Source organism: Globicephala melas, chromosome 14 (genome assembly GCF_963455315.2).
Source record: "Globicephala melas chromosome 14, mGloMel1.2, whole genome shotgun sequence".
NCBI classification, from domain to species: domain Eukaryota; kingdom Metazoa; phylum Chordata; class Mammalia; order Artiodactyla; family Delphinidae; genus Globicephala; species Globicephala melas.
Genome location: NC_083327.1, coordinates 21,905,922 through 21,925,396, shown reverse-complemented (window position 1 = coordinate 21,925,396; position 19,475 = coordinate 21,905,922). Strand labels below are relative to the sequence as shown.

General features: G+C 40.3%; 1 protein-coding gene and 1 pseudogene across 6 annotated transcripts in view; one reads left to right on the top strand and one right to left on the bottom strand.

Annotated features, from left to right (window-relative positions):
- Positions 1–4,311: 4,311 nt before the first annotated feature.
- Positions 4,312–5,101, bottom strand: LOC115854840 (high mobility group protein B3 pseudogene; annotated as a pseudogene).
- Positions 5,102–7,741: 2,640 nt separating this feature from the next.
- The window catches only part of SRSF12 (serine and arginine rich splicing factor 12), a 21,870-nt gene continuing 10,136 nt past the window's right edge, over positions 7,742–19,475 (top strand). For 2 of the 6 annotated variants that reach the window (XM_060283856.1, XM_060283860.1), the window contains exons 1-4: positions 7,742–7,911; positions 16,206–16,312; positions 17,628–17,729; positions 17,905–18,046. In XM_060283856.1, coding sequence (XP_060139839.1) covers positions 7,847–7,911; positions 16,206–16,312; positions 17,628–17,729; positions 17,905–18,046 — 416 coding nt within the window. In that variant the 5' untranslated portion in view covers positions 7,742–7,846. Of the gene's footprint in view, positions 7,912–16,205; positions 16,313–16,436; positions 18,047–19,475 lie in introns of all 6 variants that reach the window. The other 4 variants (XM_060283858.2, XM_060283857.1, XM_070043471.1 and 1 more) reach the window with 4 other exon arrangements.

Genomic DNA, 19,475 nt, shown 5'->3' with positions numbered 1-19,475 from the left:
TTTGGGAAAGAAAACTTCCCTCATCAACCATTTGGGTTTCCCTGAGGTATAAATTTGTACAGAAAAGTTAGGCTTAAAAGGTGATCAATTAGACTTGCTTTTTAGTGTACATATGACCCTGCACTCTTACAGATATTTGATATGTTTTAATTCGTTGCAGTTACTATTATTATCAATACTCAAATTATCCCTTCTTTAGCTAGTATTGTCTTTTGAATCCTTTTGACAGGACCCCAGAAGCCTTTGATGGCTTCTTTCCTTCTGATGTGACAAGTTATTCCGGGTTTATCTTGTACATTTCCTGCCCCAGACCTGACATTAGCCACTCATTCAAAGTCATGGCTCCTTTGAGGAGAAAATGATATTTAGAGACCATAGTCTGTGCTCGGGGTGCTGAGTGCTACTGACTGGTCATTGTTTCTAAGCCTTTTCAGTGAACAAAGCTAAGAAATATTATTTAAGTTGAGATATATTTGATATATAACACTATTAGTTTTAGGCATATAACACAATGATTTGATATATGTATATATTGTGAAATGATTACCACTAAAAGTATAGTTAACATGCATTACCACACATAGATACAAATTTTTGTTTTCTTATAATGAGAACTTTTAAGATCTACTCTTCTAGCAACTTTCAAATATATAATACAGTATCGTGAACTATAGTCACCATGCTGCACATTACATCCCCAGGATTTATTTTCTTATAACCGGAGATTTGTACCTTTTGATCACCTTCACTCATTTTGTTGAGTGAAAATGGTAACCACCAATCTGTTCTCCGAATCTGTGAGCTCCATTTTTTAAGAACCCATATGTAAGTGAGATCATATACTATTTGTCTTTCTCTATCTGACTTAAGAAATATATATTTTTTTAAAGAGAAAACATATCAGGGACTTCCCTGGTGGTGCAGTGGTTAAGAATCCGCCTGCCAATGCAGAGGACATGGGTTTGATCCCTGGTCCAGGAAGATCCCACATGCCACGGAGCAACTAAGCCCATGCGCCACAACTACTGAGCCTGCGCTCTAGAGCCCATGAGCCACAACTACTGAGCCCATGTGCCACAACTACTGAAGACCACGTGCTTAAAGCCCAAGCTCCTCAACAAGAGAAACCACTGCAATGAGAAGCCCACGCACCGCAACAAAGAGTAGCCCCCTCTCGATGCAACTAGAGAAAGACTGTGTGCAGCAACAAAGACCCAACACAAATAAATAAATAAATAAATAAAAGAATGTACTCCCAGACGTATGAAAAAAAGAAAAGAGAGAGAGAAAACTTATCACATGCAAGAACCTTTTAACTGATCTGCCTATACCAGTTTCTACTTCACTACTCCTTCCAACTCATGCTCTGCATTTCTGTCAGAATCATCCTTATGAAACACAGATCTGATCTTCATAATCCCCTGCTTAAAAACTTGTGATGGAGTCCCATTGCCAAAAGGATTAAGCCAAAGCTCCTTGGCATGGTATACATACAGATCCTCTAAAAATTTGTCTCCTGGTTTCCATTCCAACCTCTTTAACATTCATTCTTCCCTCTCCCATAGTTCAGCACACCATACTGCTCCCGCCACACTGTGCCTTTTCTCATCTGGTTCACTTTCTCTGAAACGCCCTGATTTTTCTATTTCTTGGTAAATTTGTATTCATCCTTCAATAAATATCTCAAACATCAATTTTCTCTAAAATAAATTGCAGTCTCCTTTCCCTACAGAGGACTAATCTGTTTCCATCATATCCTACACAGTATTCCAAATGTCTTTACATAGCACTAATGAAACTATATAATAATGATTTGTTTACATGCATCTCTCTCTAGCTAGAGTGTCCCCCAAAATGTTGGACACTTACCATTAGTGGTACTGTAGATGGTTTTACGTGTTACACTGATATGACGTTAAATATTGAATTGCATAGTGTGAGAGTTATCCCCTTTTTAATACTTTAGGGAGAAAGTTTTAGTTTTGTGCTTATGGCTTTAACATCTCTCTATTATTGTGTGATTAATTTCCCTTTTTTAAGAGAGAGCAGGCCTCAGGCTTAAAACTTTGTAGATAACAATAATTGGCTAGAATTTATATATTTCTTCATGATATTTTCTGATGATTATTTTCTGTCTATGAAACTTTAAAAATGAATATTGATGAGTGACTTCCCTGGTGGTCCAGTGGGTAAGACTCTGTGCTCCCAATGCAGGGGGCCTGGGTTCATTCCCTGGTTGGGGAACTAGATCCCACATGCATGCTGCAACTAAGAAGTCCACATGCCACAACTAAGAAGCCTGCCTGCCGCAACTAAAAGATCCCGCGTGCCACAACGAAGACCTGGCGCAGCCAAAATAAATAAATAAATAAAATATTTTTAAAAAGATAACATGGTCAACACATAAAATCAATTGTATTTCTAGGAAAAATTAATATTGATGATAGATTTTTCTTTTAAAATAAAAGTGAGATAAAGAAAAATAGTAAGCATATAATGGTAACAAAGTGCATCATTATGGCAAAATTCTCGTAGGATATGTGAAAATGACTTAACTCTGGGAAACATTGGGCTAGGTCCTTCAGAAGCAGGAGGCATAACTTCTATTTTTATCCCCAGTTCCTAGTACTATGTTTAACATACAGTAGATCGTCACTAAATATTTGTCAAATTAAGTTAGGAAGAAACACTCACCTCCAACATTTTCAAGATTCAATGTCATTTTGGGGGATATATACCTAAAGTGAAAGGCCTTCTGTAACTGACTTTTCTGAAAAAGTTAAATAATATCCATTGTTATCATATAAATGACCTTTAAAATGATTTCCTATAGCTACCATGGAAGAAATCAAATTCACAAGAGGATACGACCATAGATTCTCCAACTGGGTTGTGTGGAATGAGGTCTTAAAAGCCAAAGTTCAGGGGCAATAGAAGAAGGTTAACAATACATTCTATTACAATCATCACATCAGTTTTCACCATCAAGGTCACGGTACATTTTAAGGGAGGGTAGACCAGAAGAGCTCTCACTAGAGGTGAGCTAGCACCATCTGTTGGGGAGTGAGTTCACAGCATAAGATGATATCAGCTGACTTCGTTACTCCGGAATTTATTTCTCCAAAGTACTTTCTTTCCATCATACAAATTTCAAGACACTCATGCATACCCAAGTACAATTTAATTTTCAGTCAGGTCTACTATGATAGTCAAAAACAAAACTCTTTAATTAATCTGATTATAGTGTACTAGTTTTTCATGATTTGACTCTTTAATTACAGACCTGATAATTAGACTACTTTGACCCATTTAAGAAATGGAAAAAAGGTTAGTAACATTATACAGCCACGTGGATTATAGGTTTGCTGTAGAATGACAAATATGTGTTGCACAAAACAAAAACAAACTCATAGATACAGAGAACAAGTGGGTGGCTGCCATAGGGTGGTAGAGGGGTGGGCAAAATAGGTGAAGGAGGTTAAGAGGTACAGACCTCCAGTTATAAAATAAATAAACAACGGGGATGTAATATACAGCATAAGGATATGGTCAATAATACTGTAATAACTTTGTGTGGGGACAGATGATTATTAGACTTATTGTGGTGATCATTTCATAATGTATGTAAATGTGAAATCACTATGTAGTACACCTGAAACTAACATAATGTTGTACATCGACAAAACTTTAAATAAATATAAAGCAAAAAACAAAAGTACATTGTTTGTTCTTATAAACCAGCCTTGATTATCTGTGGTTATTAGAAATAGAGGTAGCCTTAAATTTTAAACTTTACAAATAAGCTAGAGACAGTCATTTTCTCCTTTCATACTCCTTCCCAAAAAATCTATAGGTGAAATTGAGAGGGTAGTGTTTCTCTTGTTTACCATTTGGAACAGATGCTCCAGAGTGACAAAAAGGGAAGAGATAGCCAGCTGAGTGTGTGAAGGTAGGTGGAAAATGAGGGGGAAATCATAAGCGCTTGGATTCTAAATGACAACAAGTGTGTTACCAGCAGTTTCCCCAGAGACAGGGCTTAGGAGTAAAGTTTCAAACATTAGAAATAAATTCGTATGTGCCTCTATTTTAATTTTTTTATTTTTTTATTTTTTGCGGTACGCGGGCCTCTCACTGTTGTGGCCTCTCCCGTTGTGGAGCACAGGCTCCGGACGCGCAGGCTCAGCGGCCACAGCTCACGGGCCCAGCCGCTCCGCGGCATGTGGGATCCTTCCAGGACCGGGGCACGAACCCGCGTCCCCTGCATCGGCAGGCGGACTCTCAACCACTGCGCCACCAGGGAAGCCCCTTTTTTTATTCATCTTCCTCCTCCTCCTCTTCGTCCTCGTCTTCCACCTTTTTCCGGGCAACTTTAGCAGGACCCTTGGCACCATCAAACTTCCCTTTAGACTTACAGTCTGAGACATCCTTCTCGTATTTCTCCTTCAGCTTCGCTGCCTTTTTGATATATGGCTGCTTCTCGCTGTCACTTAAGTTATTCCATATCTCGCCCAGCTTCTTTGCCACATCTCCAATAGAGATGCCAAGGTTTGTAGATTTGACCTTGGGGCGGAATTCGGAACAGAACAGGAAAAATCCAGACGGTGGCCTCTTGGGGGCATTCGAGTCCTTCTTCTTCTTGCCTCCCTTAGCTAGTCCGTAATCCTTCATTTCCCGATCATAGAGCACTTTATCTGCCTTTGCCATTTCATTAAATTTAGACTTCTCTTTCCAGGACATTGTCTTCTACCACTCAGAGCACTTCTTGGAAAATTCTGCAAAATTGTCAGGGACCTCGGGGTTTTTCTTCTTATGTTCCTCTCTGCACCTCTGCACAAAGAAGGCATAAGCAGACATCTTGCCCTTTGGTTTCTTGGGTCACCTTTAGCCATCTTGACTGTATTGTTCGCTAGTCTGGGCAGCGCAGGGCATGACGCGTGGCTCAGTGCTCCACAGCTGTGCGCTCCATAACTTATTTTAAATCAATTCCAGCTACCTTTAAAGTTCAAGTTTCTAATTGAACCTCCTTCCACAGTTTGTTCCTTTCCTCAAATACTTCTATCAATAGGAACAGGAAAAAAACCTCCTACCTAGTCACTAAGTCTTTTCAGATATCCCAATAAAAGCTTTTTTCAAACTGTAAAGAGCTTTGTAGGGTTTTTCCAATTATAAAAAGTATTTAAAAATAATATGACAGGGGCTTCCCTGGTGGCACAGTGGTTAAGAATCCGCCTGCCAATGCAGGGGTTCGATCCCTGGTCAGGGAAGATCCCACATGCCATGGAGCAACTAAGCCCACACGCCACAACTACTGAACCTGCTCTCTAGAGCCTGTGAGCCACAGCTACTGAGCCCTCGCGCCTAGAGCCCGTGCTCCACAACAAGAGAAACCACTGCAATGAGAAGCCCGCGCACCACAACGAAGAGTAAACCCTGCTCACCGCAACTAGAGAAAGCCCGAATGCAGCAATGAAAACCCAATGCAGCCAAAAATAAATAATTAAAATAAATTAATCTGACAGTACCAAAGGTAAGAAGTGAAAATCAGAGTGTAATGCCTCCACCTAGAAACAATTCTATTTATAAATGAACATACCAATACACATATTTTTAACTAAATAGGTTCATGGTTTACACAGAGTCTACTGAACTTATACTCCACTTAATATGTCAGGGGGGAGGTTTATTAATAACGCTCACCTCCTCCCAAGTCTCTTTTCTCTGCAAGGTCAGTGTAGTGGGTTGAATGGTGGCCCCAGAAAAGACATAACCAAGTCCTGATCTTATTTAGAAAAAGGGTCTTTTCAGGTACAATTAAGGATCTTGAGATGAGATCATCTTGGATTACCTGGGTGGGCCCTAAATCCAATGATAAGTGTCCTGGGACTTCCCTGGCAGTCCAGTGGTTAAGACTCCACACTACCACTTCAGGGGGCTCGGGTTTGAGCCGTGGTGGGGGAACTAAGATCCCGCATGCCACGTGGCACAGCCAAAAAAAACCAAAAAAATTACAAGTGTCCTCGCAAGACAAAGAGGAGAAAGCCGCATGAAGACGGAAGCAGAGATCGGAGGCACCAGGGACCAGAAGAAGCAAGGAAGGATCCCCCCCGAGTGCCTTTGGAGAGAGTGTGACCCTGCCAACACCTGGACTTCAGACTTCTGGCCCCCTGAACTGTGAGAGAATACGTTCCTATCAGCTTAAACTACTGAGTTTGTGGTAATTTGTTCCAAGAGCCCTAGCAAACCCATATGGTCAGCATTCCAAACTTCCCTATCATACACTCAGCCTGCTCCCCAGCCTCATTTTCCTGTTCTTCTCCAGCCTGACGCTCCTGTTTGCCTCCTTTCATTTCCTGTATTGCCTCAAAGCCTTTGCACATGCTGTTCCAGTGCATGGATTGCTCCTCTTCATTCTTCAAATATTTCTCCAATACTCCTCAGGGAAAAGTTCAGTGACCCTCTAGGCCTGCTCACCAAGCCCCATAAGGTACCCTTCTAGCAGCATGTAGCTCTTTTCATAGCCTTTAGCCTAGTTTGTGTGTTTATTAGTGCCATAATTCGAGTCTGCCTCCTCTGCCAAACTGTAAGCTTCCTGAGAATGGGGGGCCCTCACCCACCCCTTATATTCCCAGGCCAGGCCTGAGCTTGCTTTGCCATAGCAATCACTTTTTGAATGAATGGCCACTATTCCAGAAGCATTTGCCGACTTTGGTAAACTCTCACAGCCTTTGAGACCGCTGTGGGCTAGGTAGGGTGACCATATTATTTACCCTCCAAAAGCGACCACTTCTGAAAAGGGGTGCTACTAACAATTACAAGTCACCTGGCTACAGTCCTGGTAACAGGCTGTACTGACCACAGGAGCAAATGTGAAGGCAGGAGGATAACCAGAAGAGGATGGATATGTTTGGAGAGACGTGAAGAGGATAATTTAAATTTGCTTAATTGCCTCTGCATTTTCATTGATTCCCTCTACACCATGTATGCATTTGTTCATTCTTTTATTGTCTGGTCTTCACTCATCGATGTGATGATGTAAGCTCTCTGAGGACTGGGACTTGGCCTCTTTTGTTCGTTGCTCTAAAACGCACCTAAAATAGTTCCTGGTGCATAGCAGGTGCTCAATAAACACTTGAATGAACGTACTCAGAGCTGAACGGCGTACCCTCAATGAATAATGGATGAAGAATCAAAACACATAGAAAAAAATCCTCCCAGTTTGAAAGCCTAAAGAGACTCAACACTAAAGGGGACAGGAGGCGGAACAATTGCCCCCGCCTTGGGCTGAGGATGCAAGAATGAAGGCCCCAGCGTCCAAGCGGCCGTTGCGCGGTTGAACTCAGCCTTCACCCCGCCCACTCCCCCCTCGTGACACCCTCTCTCCGGAAGCTCCCTAGCCCCCGGCTCATCCGCTTCAGCCCCTACAACCGCTCTGGTTCCTGCCCTCCTGTTACACTCTGACCCCAGTCGTCTCCTCCCCGAATCCCATTTGACTCCGGGACCCCCGCGCGACCCCCTCTCCCGATCCCCTCAATCCCTGGCCTCCTGCACCGCCCCCGTTTCAGACGCCCTGGAATCCTGGCACGCCGCGTCGCCCCCTCCCCGCACCCCGCTGGGCGTCGGCGTCGGCGCCGCCCCCGCCCCCGCCCCCGCGAGGTCCGCACAGACTGACTCGCGCCGCACAGCGCTTCCCCCGCGCCCGCCTCTGCGGCTGCGCGCTGGCGGGGCCGAGGCGGAGGGGAGGGGGTCGCGCCGGGGGCCGGCGGAGCTGCTTTGGCTGCGGCGGCAGCAGGAGACGGAGCGAGCCCGGCGGCCACGGGCAGACCCGGAGGGAACGGAGGAAGCGGTCATGTCTCGCTACACGAGGCCCCCCAACACCTCCCTGTTCGTCAGGAACGTCGCGGACGCCACCAGGTGAGCGGCGGTGCCGCCTCAGGTTGGGGCGCGGGGGAGGGGCGGGTAACGGCCGCGGGGCGGAGCCCGGCGGCGGCCCGCGGGTCTGCCTAGCACCTCCCCGCCGGCTGGGCCGGGGCGCTCCGCGGAGGAGCCCTTCCCGGGACCGGCGGGAGCCCTCGGGCTACTCGGGGCCTGGGCGGGACTCGCGCCTCCGCCCTCCCGGCCGGCGTTCCGCCCCGCTGCGGCCCCGCTTCCGGGCCCCGTAGCGCTTGACCGCCCCCGGCACCTGGGCGGCGGGCCGGTACCCATCCCCACCGCGAGAACCGGCGGAGCGCCGGCTGACTCTTGCCCGGGAGCCGGTCCCTCCCCGCCTCTGGCCCTCAGTGTTCCTCGGGTGGGTGCCTGGGTCTCGCCCCTTTGTCGCTGTACTGGGATAAAGCCGCGCATCTTGCCTCCTAAATGGGAAGGAATTGGGGATGGTGAGAACGCGTTACGGAATAATGCGTACCTTGGGCCTTACGATTCCCTTTGCCTGTAGTCGGTAGTCTGGTCTACTTACAGGTGGTGCTGGTTAAATTTTATTCGTTGCACAGTTTTATACTATATACAAAGGATAACTTCAGTGGATGAGATTTCTGTGTTTTTCTTTAAAGTTCTGAGTGCAATATAAACACCCATCATAACGGTTTGGATAGACTTCCCTGGTCGGTTCTGATGCACTCAAACCACCCGCCCCTCTTTGGAGAATTCTGTCTACATAGTACCTGAACATAGATGTTAAGGAATGACTTCTTATAACAGTGTCTTTCTCTCTTAATAGGGGCCAGAGGAATGCCGGGGCGGGTGGACATTTTGATAAATGTCTAAAATAATAGACATTTTCGTATCACTGGGCTTGCTTAATTTACTCTCCAGCACCATCCCAAACTTTATAGGTATGCAGGATTATCTTATTGTACATAAGGGAAAGCTGCAAGTCAGCGTGTTAATGACTTACCTGGGGCTTCACAGCTGGAAACATATTGGAGCGCTTGACTCCAGAGCCATCAGGAGTAATCATCATAATTTACCTTTGAGAAGTAAATGTTAGGTCTTTTTAAAAAATTTGATCCCTGCTATTATATATATGTGTCACAACTGTAAACTGTGAGTTAATATACTTTAACATCCTAAAGATGCCTGTGTTTACATTTCTTCTCTCAACCTGTTTAATCAATATATTACATAGAAAACAAGCAAAATTTATAACTTGGGTAAGATTAAAACAATTCCCACAGTTAAACAGACCACTTGAATACTGAATAAGATCAAGCCTCTCCAGTGTGCCTACAAAAAAATGAAAGGTTTCCAATTCTAATGGCCACAGGGGCCAGCCAGGGTAATATGAATGAGTGAAGATGTCACGTTAAGGGACAGTAGGATGGTATGGACCCTGGCAAATGAAAAAGAACATGTGCCATCTCAGCGGGACAGTGACTGCTACCAAGCTTCAGCTGATAACTGCTGTATAGACATTTGGACTTGTTTTAAATGTTTAAACATTGTGTAGGCCAAACAAAACATATACACATGTGACACATGACCTCTGATCTAGATAATCAAGACTGATAATTGAGATTTATTGATTTCCTTTTCCATTTTTTTCACGACTTTCTATCACTGCCACTGGGGGACAGTCAAAATCTAGGAGGTTTGTATTAATGAAATTATAATAATCGCTAACATTTGTTGAGTACTCACTGTATACCAGGCACTGTACTAAAAACTGTACTATGTTATCTTATTAAATTTTCAGTAACCTTATATAACAGATAAGAATCTGAGATTTAGAGACATTAAGTATCTTTCCTAAAACTGCACAGCTGTTGAGTAATGTTATGAAAGTAGAATCATCACATGTAACCTTAATTAATAGTTTTTTTTGTACAAGGTGGCATATAGTCTAAGTTAACTAGCAATATGACACCTAGACACATTTTATTTATTTATTTATAATTAATTAATTTTATTTTTGGCTGTGTTGGGTCTTTGTTGCTGCGCGTGGGCTTTCTCTAGTTGAGGCGAACAGGAGCTACTCTTTGTTGCGGTGCGTGGGCCTCACTCATTGCAGTGGCTTCTCTTGTTGCAGAGCACAGGCTCTAGGCACATGGGCTTCAGTAGTTGTGGCACGTGCTCACAGGCTCTAGAGCGCAGGATCAGTAGTTGTGGTGCACGGGCTTAGTTGCTCCATGGCATGTGGGATCTTCTCAGACCAGGGTTCGAACCCGTGTCCCCTGTATTGGCAGGCGGATTCTTAACCACTGCGCCACCAGGGAAGCCCCCTAGACACGTTTTAAATTAGCTTTAACATTTGGTATGCTTATAAAGAAAATCATTGGGATATATGTTAAAACAAACAGGGTATAAAATTATAAATACAGTTTGAATTCAATTACATAAAAAAATGAAGGGAAAATCTATATATATCTTATAGAAAATGATCCTGGAAAGAAATCCCTTTGAGTGGTTTTCTTTATCTTTTTTTTGTTTTGTTTTTTTTGCGGTACGCGGGCCTCTCACTGCTGTGGCCTCTCCTGTTGCGGAGCACAGGCTCCGGACGCGCAGGCTCAGTGGCCATGGCTCACGGGCCCAGCCACTCTGCGGCATGTGGGATCTTCCTGGACCGGGGCACAAACCCGCGTCCCCTGCATCGGCAGGCGGACTCCCAACCACTGCGCCACCAGGGAAGCCTGAGTGGTTTTCTTTATCTTGTTTTCATATTTTATTTAATGTTAGTTTTATAACAAAGCCAAATTTTATTTTAAATGTTTCTTTGAAGTGGCCATTTTAATACATATGATAAAGCACAAGACATTAAAACACATTATAGGTTAGCATTAAATTTGTTAGGAATGAAATTGAGCACAAGAACTAAAGAAAGATTTTAAAATTTTATAATTTGTGTTATGTTTCTCTTCACTGGTGAAGTAAGATGTGGACCAGGAAGAATATTAATTTTAAATCTTGGCATTTTGTGTACAGTAATCTTTTTAATGTCAGATATAGTTTTCTGTTGGAACAAAGTAATGTCGAAATCTCAAAACATTCTCACTTTGATGCTTTTACCATTATGTTAGGTTGGGGAGTACCCATTAAGTACTTCTCTTGGATATACTTAATAGCATTCTTTGGTTACAGTGTGTATGAGGCTACATTAATATTGATATCAGTGGTCATGTAGAAAAAGCATTAAACAAAATCCAGCGAGATTCATGATAAGAAGTCTCAGCAAACTAGGAAGAGAAGGGAACTTCCTCAGCTTAATAAAGGACATCTGTGAAAAACCTATAGCCAATAACATACTTAATGATGAAACTGAATGCTTTCCTCTTATAAGACAAGGATGTCCACTCTCACAACCTCTATTTAGCATTTTATTGCAAGTCCTAACCAATGCAACAAGGCAAGGAAAAAAAGACATAAAAATTATAAAGGTAAAAGTAAAACCTGTCCCTATTCTTAGGTGACATGTTTGTTTACATAAAGCTATAGTAACTAGTAATGAGTTTCAGTGAGTTATTAGGATATGAGGTAAACTTAGTGAAAATTCTATTTCTGTATACTAACAGCAAACAAATAATGAAAAAAAAATTTAATTCCATTTATCTTAGTATTAAAAACATACTTAGGTGGGACTTCCCTGGTGGCGCAGTGGTTGGGAGTCTGCCTGCCAGTGCAGGGGACACGGGTTTGATCCCACGTCTGGGGGGATCCCACATGCCGCGGAGCAACTGGGCCCCTGCACCACAACTGCTGAGCCTGCGCTCTAGAGCCCACGAGCTATGGTTGCTGAGCCCACATGCCACAACTACTGAAGCCCGTGCGCCTAGAGCAATGACAAGCCACTACGATGAGAGGCCCGCGCACCGCAGCGAGGAGTGGCCCCCACTTGCCACAACTAGAGGGCCTGCACGCAGCAACGAAGACCCAATGATGAAGACCCAACGCAGCTATAAATAAATAAATTTATTTAAAAAAAACAAACATAAAAACATAGGAATAAGTTTCACCAAAAAACACGTAAAAACCTTTGCATTGAAGGAGACTATAACACGTTGCCAAGAGAGATCAAAGACCAACATAAATTGATAGATATACTTTGTTCTTAGATTGAAAGATGAAATTTTATTATCAATTCAGTCCCAATTGATTATAGATTCAAGGCACTCCTGCTCAAATGCTTTTTAAAAAATAGAGACTAACAAGTTAATTCTAAAATATATTAATATACAAAGGATCTAGAATAGCCAAAATAATTTTGAAAAAGGTCATTGAAGCTGGAAGATTTATACTACCTGACTTAAAGATTTACTAAAAAGTTACAGTACTCAAAACAGTTTGATATTGGCCTAAGGATAGACAAATATATCAGTAGAACAGAATAGAGGGTCCATAAATAATCCATACATATAGAGTCATTTGATCTTTGACAAAGGCACTAAAGCCATTAGAGAAAGGAAAGTCTTTTCAACAAATGGTGTTGTAACAACTGGATGTATGTACTAATTTTATGAAAAAAATGTGCTGCAGCCTCTACTTCACGTAATTTGAACTGGATCATCAATTGAAATGTAAAAGATGAAACTGTAAAGCTTGTAGAAGAAAGCATGGGAGAATATCTTCATGACTTGGGGATAGGCAGAGATTTCTTATAGAACAAAGACAGTAATTACCATAAAAGAAAAAGGAATATTGATAGATTTCTCCAAAATGAAAATTTCTGTTCATTAAAAAATAGCATTAAGAAAGTAAATAGGCAAGCCAAAGACTGGGAGAAAATATTCACAAAACATGTATCTCACAAAGGACTTTTTCTCAGAATAATAATGCACTTTTACAACTCAATAATAAAAAGACATGTTATTATTAAAAATGGGCAAAAAACTCACACTTTCAAGAGAAAAATATCCGAATGTCCATTTAGCACATGAAAAAGTGCTCAGCATCATTTGTTGTTGCAGAAATGCAAATTAAAACCACAGTGAGATTCCACTTAACACCCACTTGAATGGCTAAAATTAAAAAGACTGACAATACCAAGTGTTGACAAAGATTGGCACAACTGAAACTTACATGTTGGTGGTGGCAGTATAAAATGGTGCAACCACTTTGCAGAACTGTTTGGCTCTTTCATAGAAATTAAATATATACATCCTCTCTAAAAACCCAGAAATTCTGCCCCTGGAATAAATGACCCATAAGCATGTAAAGATGTTGCACCTCACTGGTGTTTAGGTAAATTAAAATTCAAATAATGAGATACACATTCACCTTATATCCTTCAGAATGGCAAGGAGTAAAAGATGTTAGTGAGGAGTTGGATCCTTAGAAATTCTGATGCATGTCTTGAGGAGTTTAAGTGGATTTGGCTACTTTGGGGAGAGCATGTAATGAAGCTGAAGATATTTGTACTCTCCAACCCATCAGTTGCATAGCTAGTGGTACATCCCAGAGAACTCTGAAGAGCTCTAGGAAGCACACGCATCATAATGTGCGCTCTAGCACAGTTTGCAGTTTAAAAAAGAAGCATTTTAAAATGTTCATCCACAGAAAGATGTATGAATAAATTGTGGTTTATTCATAACCATACCAATACAGAGTTAAAATGAGTGAACTAGAGCTACATGGAGAAATCTCAAGGGAAGAGAAGGAAAGGTAGAGAATTTTACAGATAGTTTGATACCATTTATGTGCATTTGCAGTAGAAATACAAAGTTATGCAGAGGAATGAGGAACACCAACGGTTGTTTCTAAGGTAGGAGGATGTAATATTTCTTAAAAAATACTAAAAATTACAGCAAATAGGGCAAGTGTTGAGATATAATAAATCTTGTTGGTAGATACATGGGTGTTTATTATCTCTATACATTTCTGAATGTCAAAATAGATCACACCAAAAATGCAAAAATAAATGAAAACAAAACAACAGCTCACAGGTGAGGGAGTGGAGACAATGAAAGAGAACCAGCTCTTTTGAGATTTGTTCCTTCAGACTTCTGGGATTCTAAGCCTTTGTGACACACACACTGCTCCAGCCTCTTTTATATTATCTAGGATCCTCTTCTGTCAGCCACTCATATTTGGTTAATGGAATTGGTTGCCTCCTAAGACATTTATTTGAATACTAGCTTTGCTACTGGCTGTGTGTACCTCTGGGCAAGGTGACTGCTCTCACTCTGTCTCCTTGACTATTAAATGGTAACAATGTGTTCTTTGCTCATTAATACAGCAGATGCATACTGAGCGCCTACTGTGTGCCAAGCAACTATGCTAGGTACTGAGATACACTAGTGAAGACACCTGCTTTAGAAGCGATTCTCAATCCTGAGCCTCAGAATTGCCTATGAAACCTTTAAAAACTTTAAACATAGCTGGGGCTCACCATGGGAAGCACGAATTAGGTCAAAGATTAATGCATCAGGCTGGAATGCCTGTTTCTATAATATCTCCTTCACAGATGATTGCAATATTCAGGAATGGTTGAGAATCTTTACCCTGTAGTGTATGTTTTATGGGAGCAGGAATTGTGTTTTTCTTGTTCTCTATCATATTCCTAGAGCCTGGCCCATAGTACATATTCAATAAGTATTTGTTGAATGAATAAACAGAAGAAAAAAGACATTATCACTGTCCTCTAAATCTAAAGTTAATAGTCTCTCAGAGAAGGCAGACAATTAAACATGTTATATTGAGTATTAAATGAAGTAAATATAATAAATAGTAAAAATATAATAAAGTTTGTCATAATATTGCCGGCACTGCCTGGTATGTAGTGGCTACTTAGTCAGTGTTAGTTGAATCTTTATGTAATAACTCCTAAATCCAATCTCTAGCATTAATCACTGACTTCTAGTCTTGAAAAGAAAATAACTAATATAACTAATATAATAACTAATATAATTCGTATAGTCACCATTTTCAGTTGCTTACAGAATTCTTACAGATATTCCACCATCACCTCAGATTTGGCATTTCTAACCCTGAAAGTTTCTTCTTTTGCCTCTCCTCCCTCTTATATTGAACTGTCTTTTCCAGCTATCTAATTTTTATCATGGACACCATCTTTCTTTCATTTACCCAAGGTAGAAGCTTTGCAGTCATCTTAGGGTCTTTTTTCTACACAATATGTTTTGAAATACTCATATCTTCTGAGCCGTGTTTTGTGCTCATAGCTTGATTTTGAATCTCTAAGATCTCCACGAGGCAGCAGGGTAGAGTGGTTACAAACCCAGATTAGTGTCAGACTGTGGGAGTTTGCTTCCAGCTCTGTTGCTGGCTGGCTTCATGACCTTAGGTGAGTTCACTTGTCTGTGCCCTCATCTGTAAACATCTGTTGTTATGGGAATTTATAAATGCATTACAACTGTCAACTATTAATGCTAAGTATTTTATCTCTTCAGTTAAATTGTAGCTCCATGAAGACAAATATTATGCCATGTATTTCTTTGGTGTCCCCTCTTTAGTACCTATCACAGTAGAAAGCATATAAGTGACTCAAAAATACTTGTCAAATTTGAGATTATGGTAGTTATTTTTGCTTTATGTTTACTAGTAAAGCAACCATTTTTCTTTAAAGCCTGAGAAATAATTTTAGGACTTCTTTAGAATCTAATTCTTGCTATCTGAAAACAATGAACATAAAATGTGAAATTATAGTGAGATGAATGTGTTCTTAATGAGTTAATAGAACTCTCTGTATATTGACAATTGAAAAGTCTTGTAATAGGAGTAACTTTCAGAAGTGGATATGCTATATATAAAATAGGTAACCAACAAGGACCTATATTGTATAGTACAGGGAACTGTACTCAATATTTTGTAATAACCTATAAGGGAAAAGAATCTGAAAAGGAATGTATATATATACACACACACACATACATATATACACACTCTGAATCACTGTGCTATACACCTGAAACTAACACAGTATTGTAAATCAACTATACTTCAATTAAAAAAAGCAAAAAAAAAGTGGATGTCCTCGGTTAGTGTTTCCTCAACCTGACTAAGCATAAAAGCACACTGCTTGTAAAAGTACAGATTTCCAGATGTCATGAATCAGAATCTCCAGAAATGAGACCTGAGAATTCGTTATTTTCTTTATTTTTTCCTTCTTTGCTAAATCCTGGGTGATTCCTGTGAGAGACAATTTTAGATAATGCTAGTCCATATAATATACTTTCTTTTGAAGGTTTCAACTGGATTTCTGTAGGCAAAATATTTTAATCCAGCTATTCATATTTCTTTACCTTATTTCTAAAACACTTCAGGCCTGAGGACTTGCGCCGTGAGTTTGGTCGATATGGCCCTATAGTAGACGTTTACATTCCACTTGACTTCTACACTCGCCGCCCGAGAGGATTTGCTTATGTTCAATATCCTTTATTTTACTGTGTGCATGTGAATAGACTACATACATTTGCATATACATATATGTACTCAGGAGTATATTTTATGAGATTAATACTGCCTAATTAAATGTGTTTATTTCTTTATCTCAGAAAATCTAAAGCAGTCCACAGTAGCTGGCAAGCGCCCCTCAGTTTGAACCAACCTGTTAGCTAGAATCCAAGCATAAACCGAGCAGGCGAGACAAAAGGCACCTAAAGTTCAAGCATCAAGGAGTAAAGAGGGAGGGTGGACACAGATATAAAGACCTGGAAGAGGGGAAGTCTTTATCAAGCAAAAGACAAAGCCAACACCAGGTTGAGACTTCGGCTTTCCTACATTTACTCAGAGTTCCAGAATCAAAGCCAAGTCTGATGTTGTTGGTTCTGCGTCTCTTATAAAGTCCATCTTGCAAGCCCTAAAGAATAAAGGTCAAGGTTCAAGATCAAGTGACATTGAGGTAATTGCCAAAGTCTCATTTTGTATTGCATTACTTGAGCTTTTTCTGTTTTCTATTTTTAAAAAAGTTAATCCAGCAACAACCTCCTGAAATACAACTATTTAGTCGTTTTATATAATTTGTTTCCATTTATTTAGGTTTAATATATAATTTATATATATAAGGGAGTTTAGTGGGGTATTAGGAATCAATATATGTAATTCCAGATATTTGCAGATTGTTTATATCTTTTATAATCATATCCCAAATAATAAAAACATAAAGGTATTTTAAAGCAGTAGGTTCAAAGTTAAAATATCATTTTTAAAGAACCAAATCAGTTTTGAATATATGTTTTAGCTCACTTACATGTGTGCACTTTTGTTTATAAGTAATTTCTCCTAATTTAAAAAGCCTTTTAATGAAAGAGTAATTTTAATTTCAGAATAAAGATTTCTGCATGCTGATTTTTTTTCAGTGAAAAACCTGATAAATCTTTTACCTAACAGAAGGGAGTGAGTCCTAAACAGTTTATTTGATAATACTAGCCAATGTTGGACTTATCTTTTTCTCATAACATGTTTCTAATTATACATGCATACTACAGCTACACTGATGTATACATTAAAAATATAGAGATTTGTTTCTGTTTTTATTTTTAGATTCACTCTTCTGAATCATAATGGGGCATTTGTTTTGATAATAAGTGACTTTTTTTCTGATTATTCATATTATATTAGAGATGTGAGCTTAATAACTTGAGCTTGTTTTCCTAATAATTTCATGTCACATGTAAATAATTCTTTAAAAATAATATTTTTATTTGATATCTGATGTTCAAAGTGTCCTTAACAGCTAGTCATATTTGAAGATGTTCGTGATGCTGAAGATGCTCTTTATAACCTCAATAGAAAGTGGGTATGTGGCCGTCAGATTGAAATACAGTTTGCACAAGGTGATCGCAAAAGTAAGTGTGACTAAATAGTGGATCTTGTTTATTTAGCAGAATGAATTTCAGCAATGACTGATTTTTTTAATTTAAAATTCTTTCCGAAAATACTATTCGAGTAGTTTATTTATTGAGTGGTTATTTATTGAGGTTTTCAGGTAATGAATTATAAATCTTGAACTTCATATTCTAGCACCAGGCCAAATGAAATCAAAAGAACGTCACCCTTGTTCTCCAAGTGATCACAGGAGATCAAGAAGCCCCAGCCAAAGGAGAACTCGAAGTAGGAGTTCTTCATGGGGAAGAAATAGGCGGCGGTCTGATAGCCTTAAAGAGTGAGTACAAAATTAAAGAGTTTTCAAAAACAGGCCACCAGAATCATTTTATTTAATATACATAAAAGAAACAACTTTTGTAGAAGGATATGCTCTTCTCTGTTTGTCATGTATTGTTATTTTAACTTGGGTTTATTAGATACTTTCCAGTGTTTTCATTTCATGACAGACTTAACTTTAACCTTTTTAGTAGAAAGATAATATATACTGAGGAAAAAACGAAAAATTAAAAAGTGTATACTTGGGCTTCCCTGGTGGCACAGTGGTTGGGAGTCCGCCTGCCGATGCAGCGGACACGGGTTCGTGCCCTGGTCCGGGAAGATCCCACATGCCGCGGAGCGGCTGGGCCCGTGAGCCATGGCCGCTGGGCCTGCGCGTCCGGAGCCTGTGCTCCGCGGCGGGAGAGGCCACAACAGTGAAAGGCCCGCGTACCGCAAAAAAAAAAAAAAAAAAAAAAGTATACTTGACAAATAAAATGAGGATTTAAAAAAATAAAATTTTCCTAAATGAACCCCCAGATTAAGAATCTTGAAGTCTTATGATTAAAAACTCATAAGAAATACAGTGTAATCACTGTGAAAGGAAGTTGACTAAAGTTAATGTAAATCAATATATTTATAAAAGGCAAATTATTTTCAAGAATATATTCCAAGTATGGTAGTATTGTAGGAAGAAGACATAAAAGTGGTAGATTTTTCAGAAAAAGATATTTGCAAGTTATCTATTTTGCCTGCTAGGAGTTTGTTTCTGTTAGAATAATAGTAAATCACAATGGAAATTAATTACTTGGTGAAGCTATTTAAGTAATAACTGAAATTGTACTAGCATGCCTGAATTCCTAAACACTTAGGCACTATTTATCTTGAGTTTTAATGCTGTGATTTTTTTCATAGGCATGTAGAATTTTAAGGTGAATTCTGTCCTTGAAGAATGATCAGCGTTTACACTAGTATCCTCTTTCTATGAGTAATAAGAGTTGGCTCTCCTGGGGACTTCCCTGGTGGTCCAGTGGTTAAGACTCTGTGCTTCCACTGCAGGGGGCGAGGATTTGATCCCTGGTTGGGGAACTAAGATCCCACATGCTGAGCTGTGCAGCCAAAAAAAAAGAAAGAAAGAAAAAGAGTTGGCTTTTCTGGGCCATATGTTGTACCCCTATGCTGTCCCCTGACGACATAGCCTCAAATCAAAAATGATCTGCAGAACTGCTCACTTTCACTCCAGTCCTTCCATTCCTCAACTCCAAGAGCCTAGACAAGGAAAAGCCCAACATAGGATATATGTACCAGAGCTAGACAGAGAGTCCTTGCCCCAAGTCCCTAGTTCTAAAAACAAGACTGTGAAGTGGCCTGGCTCCAGTCCCTCCAGCCAAGTGGAAAGAAAAGATAGGAACAGAAATATCCAAGAATCTTGATTACTAGAAGATGTGGCC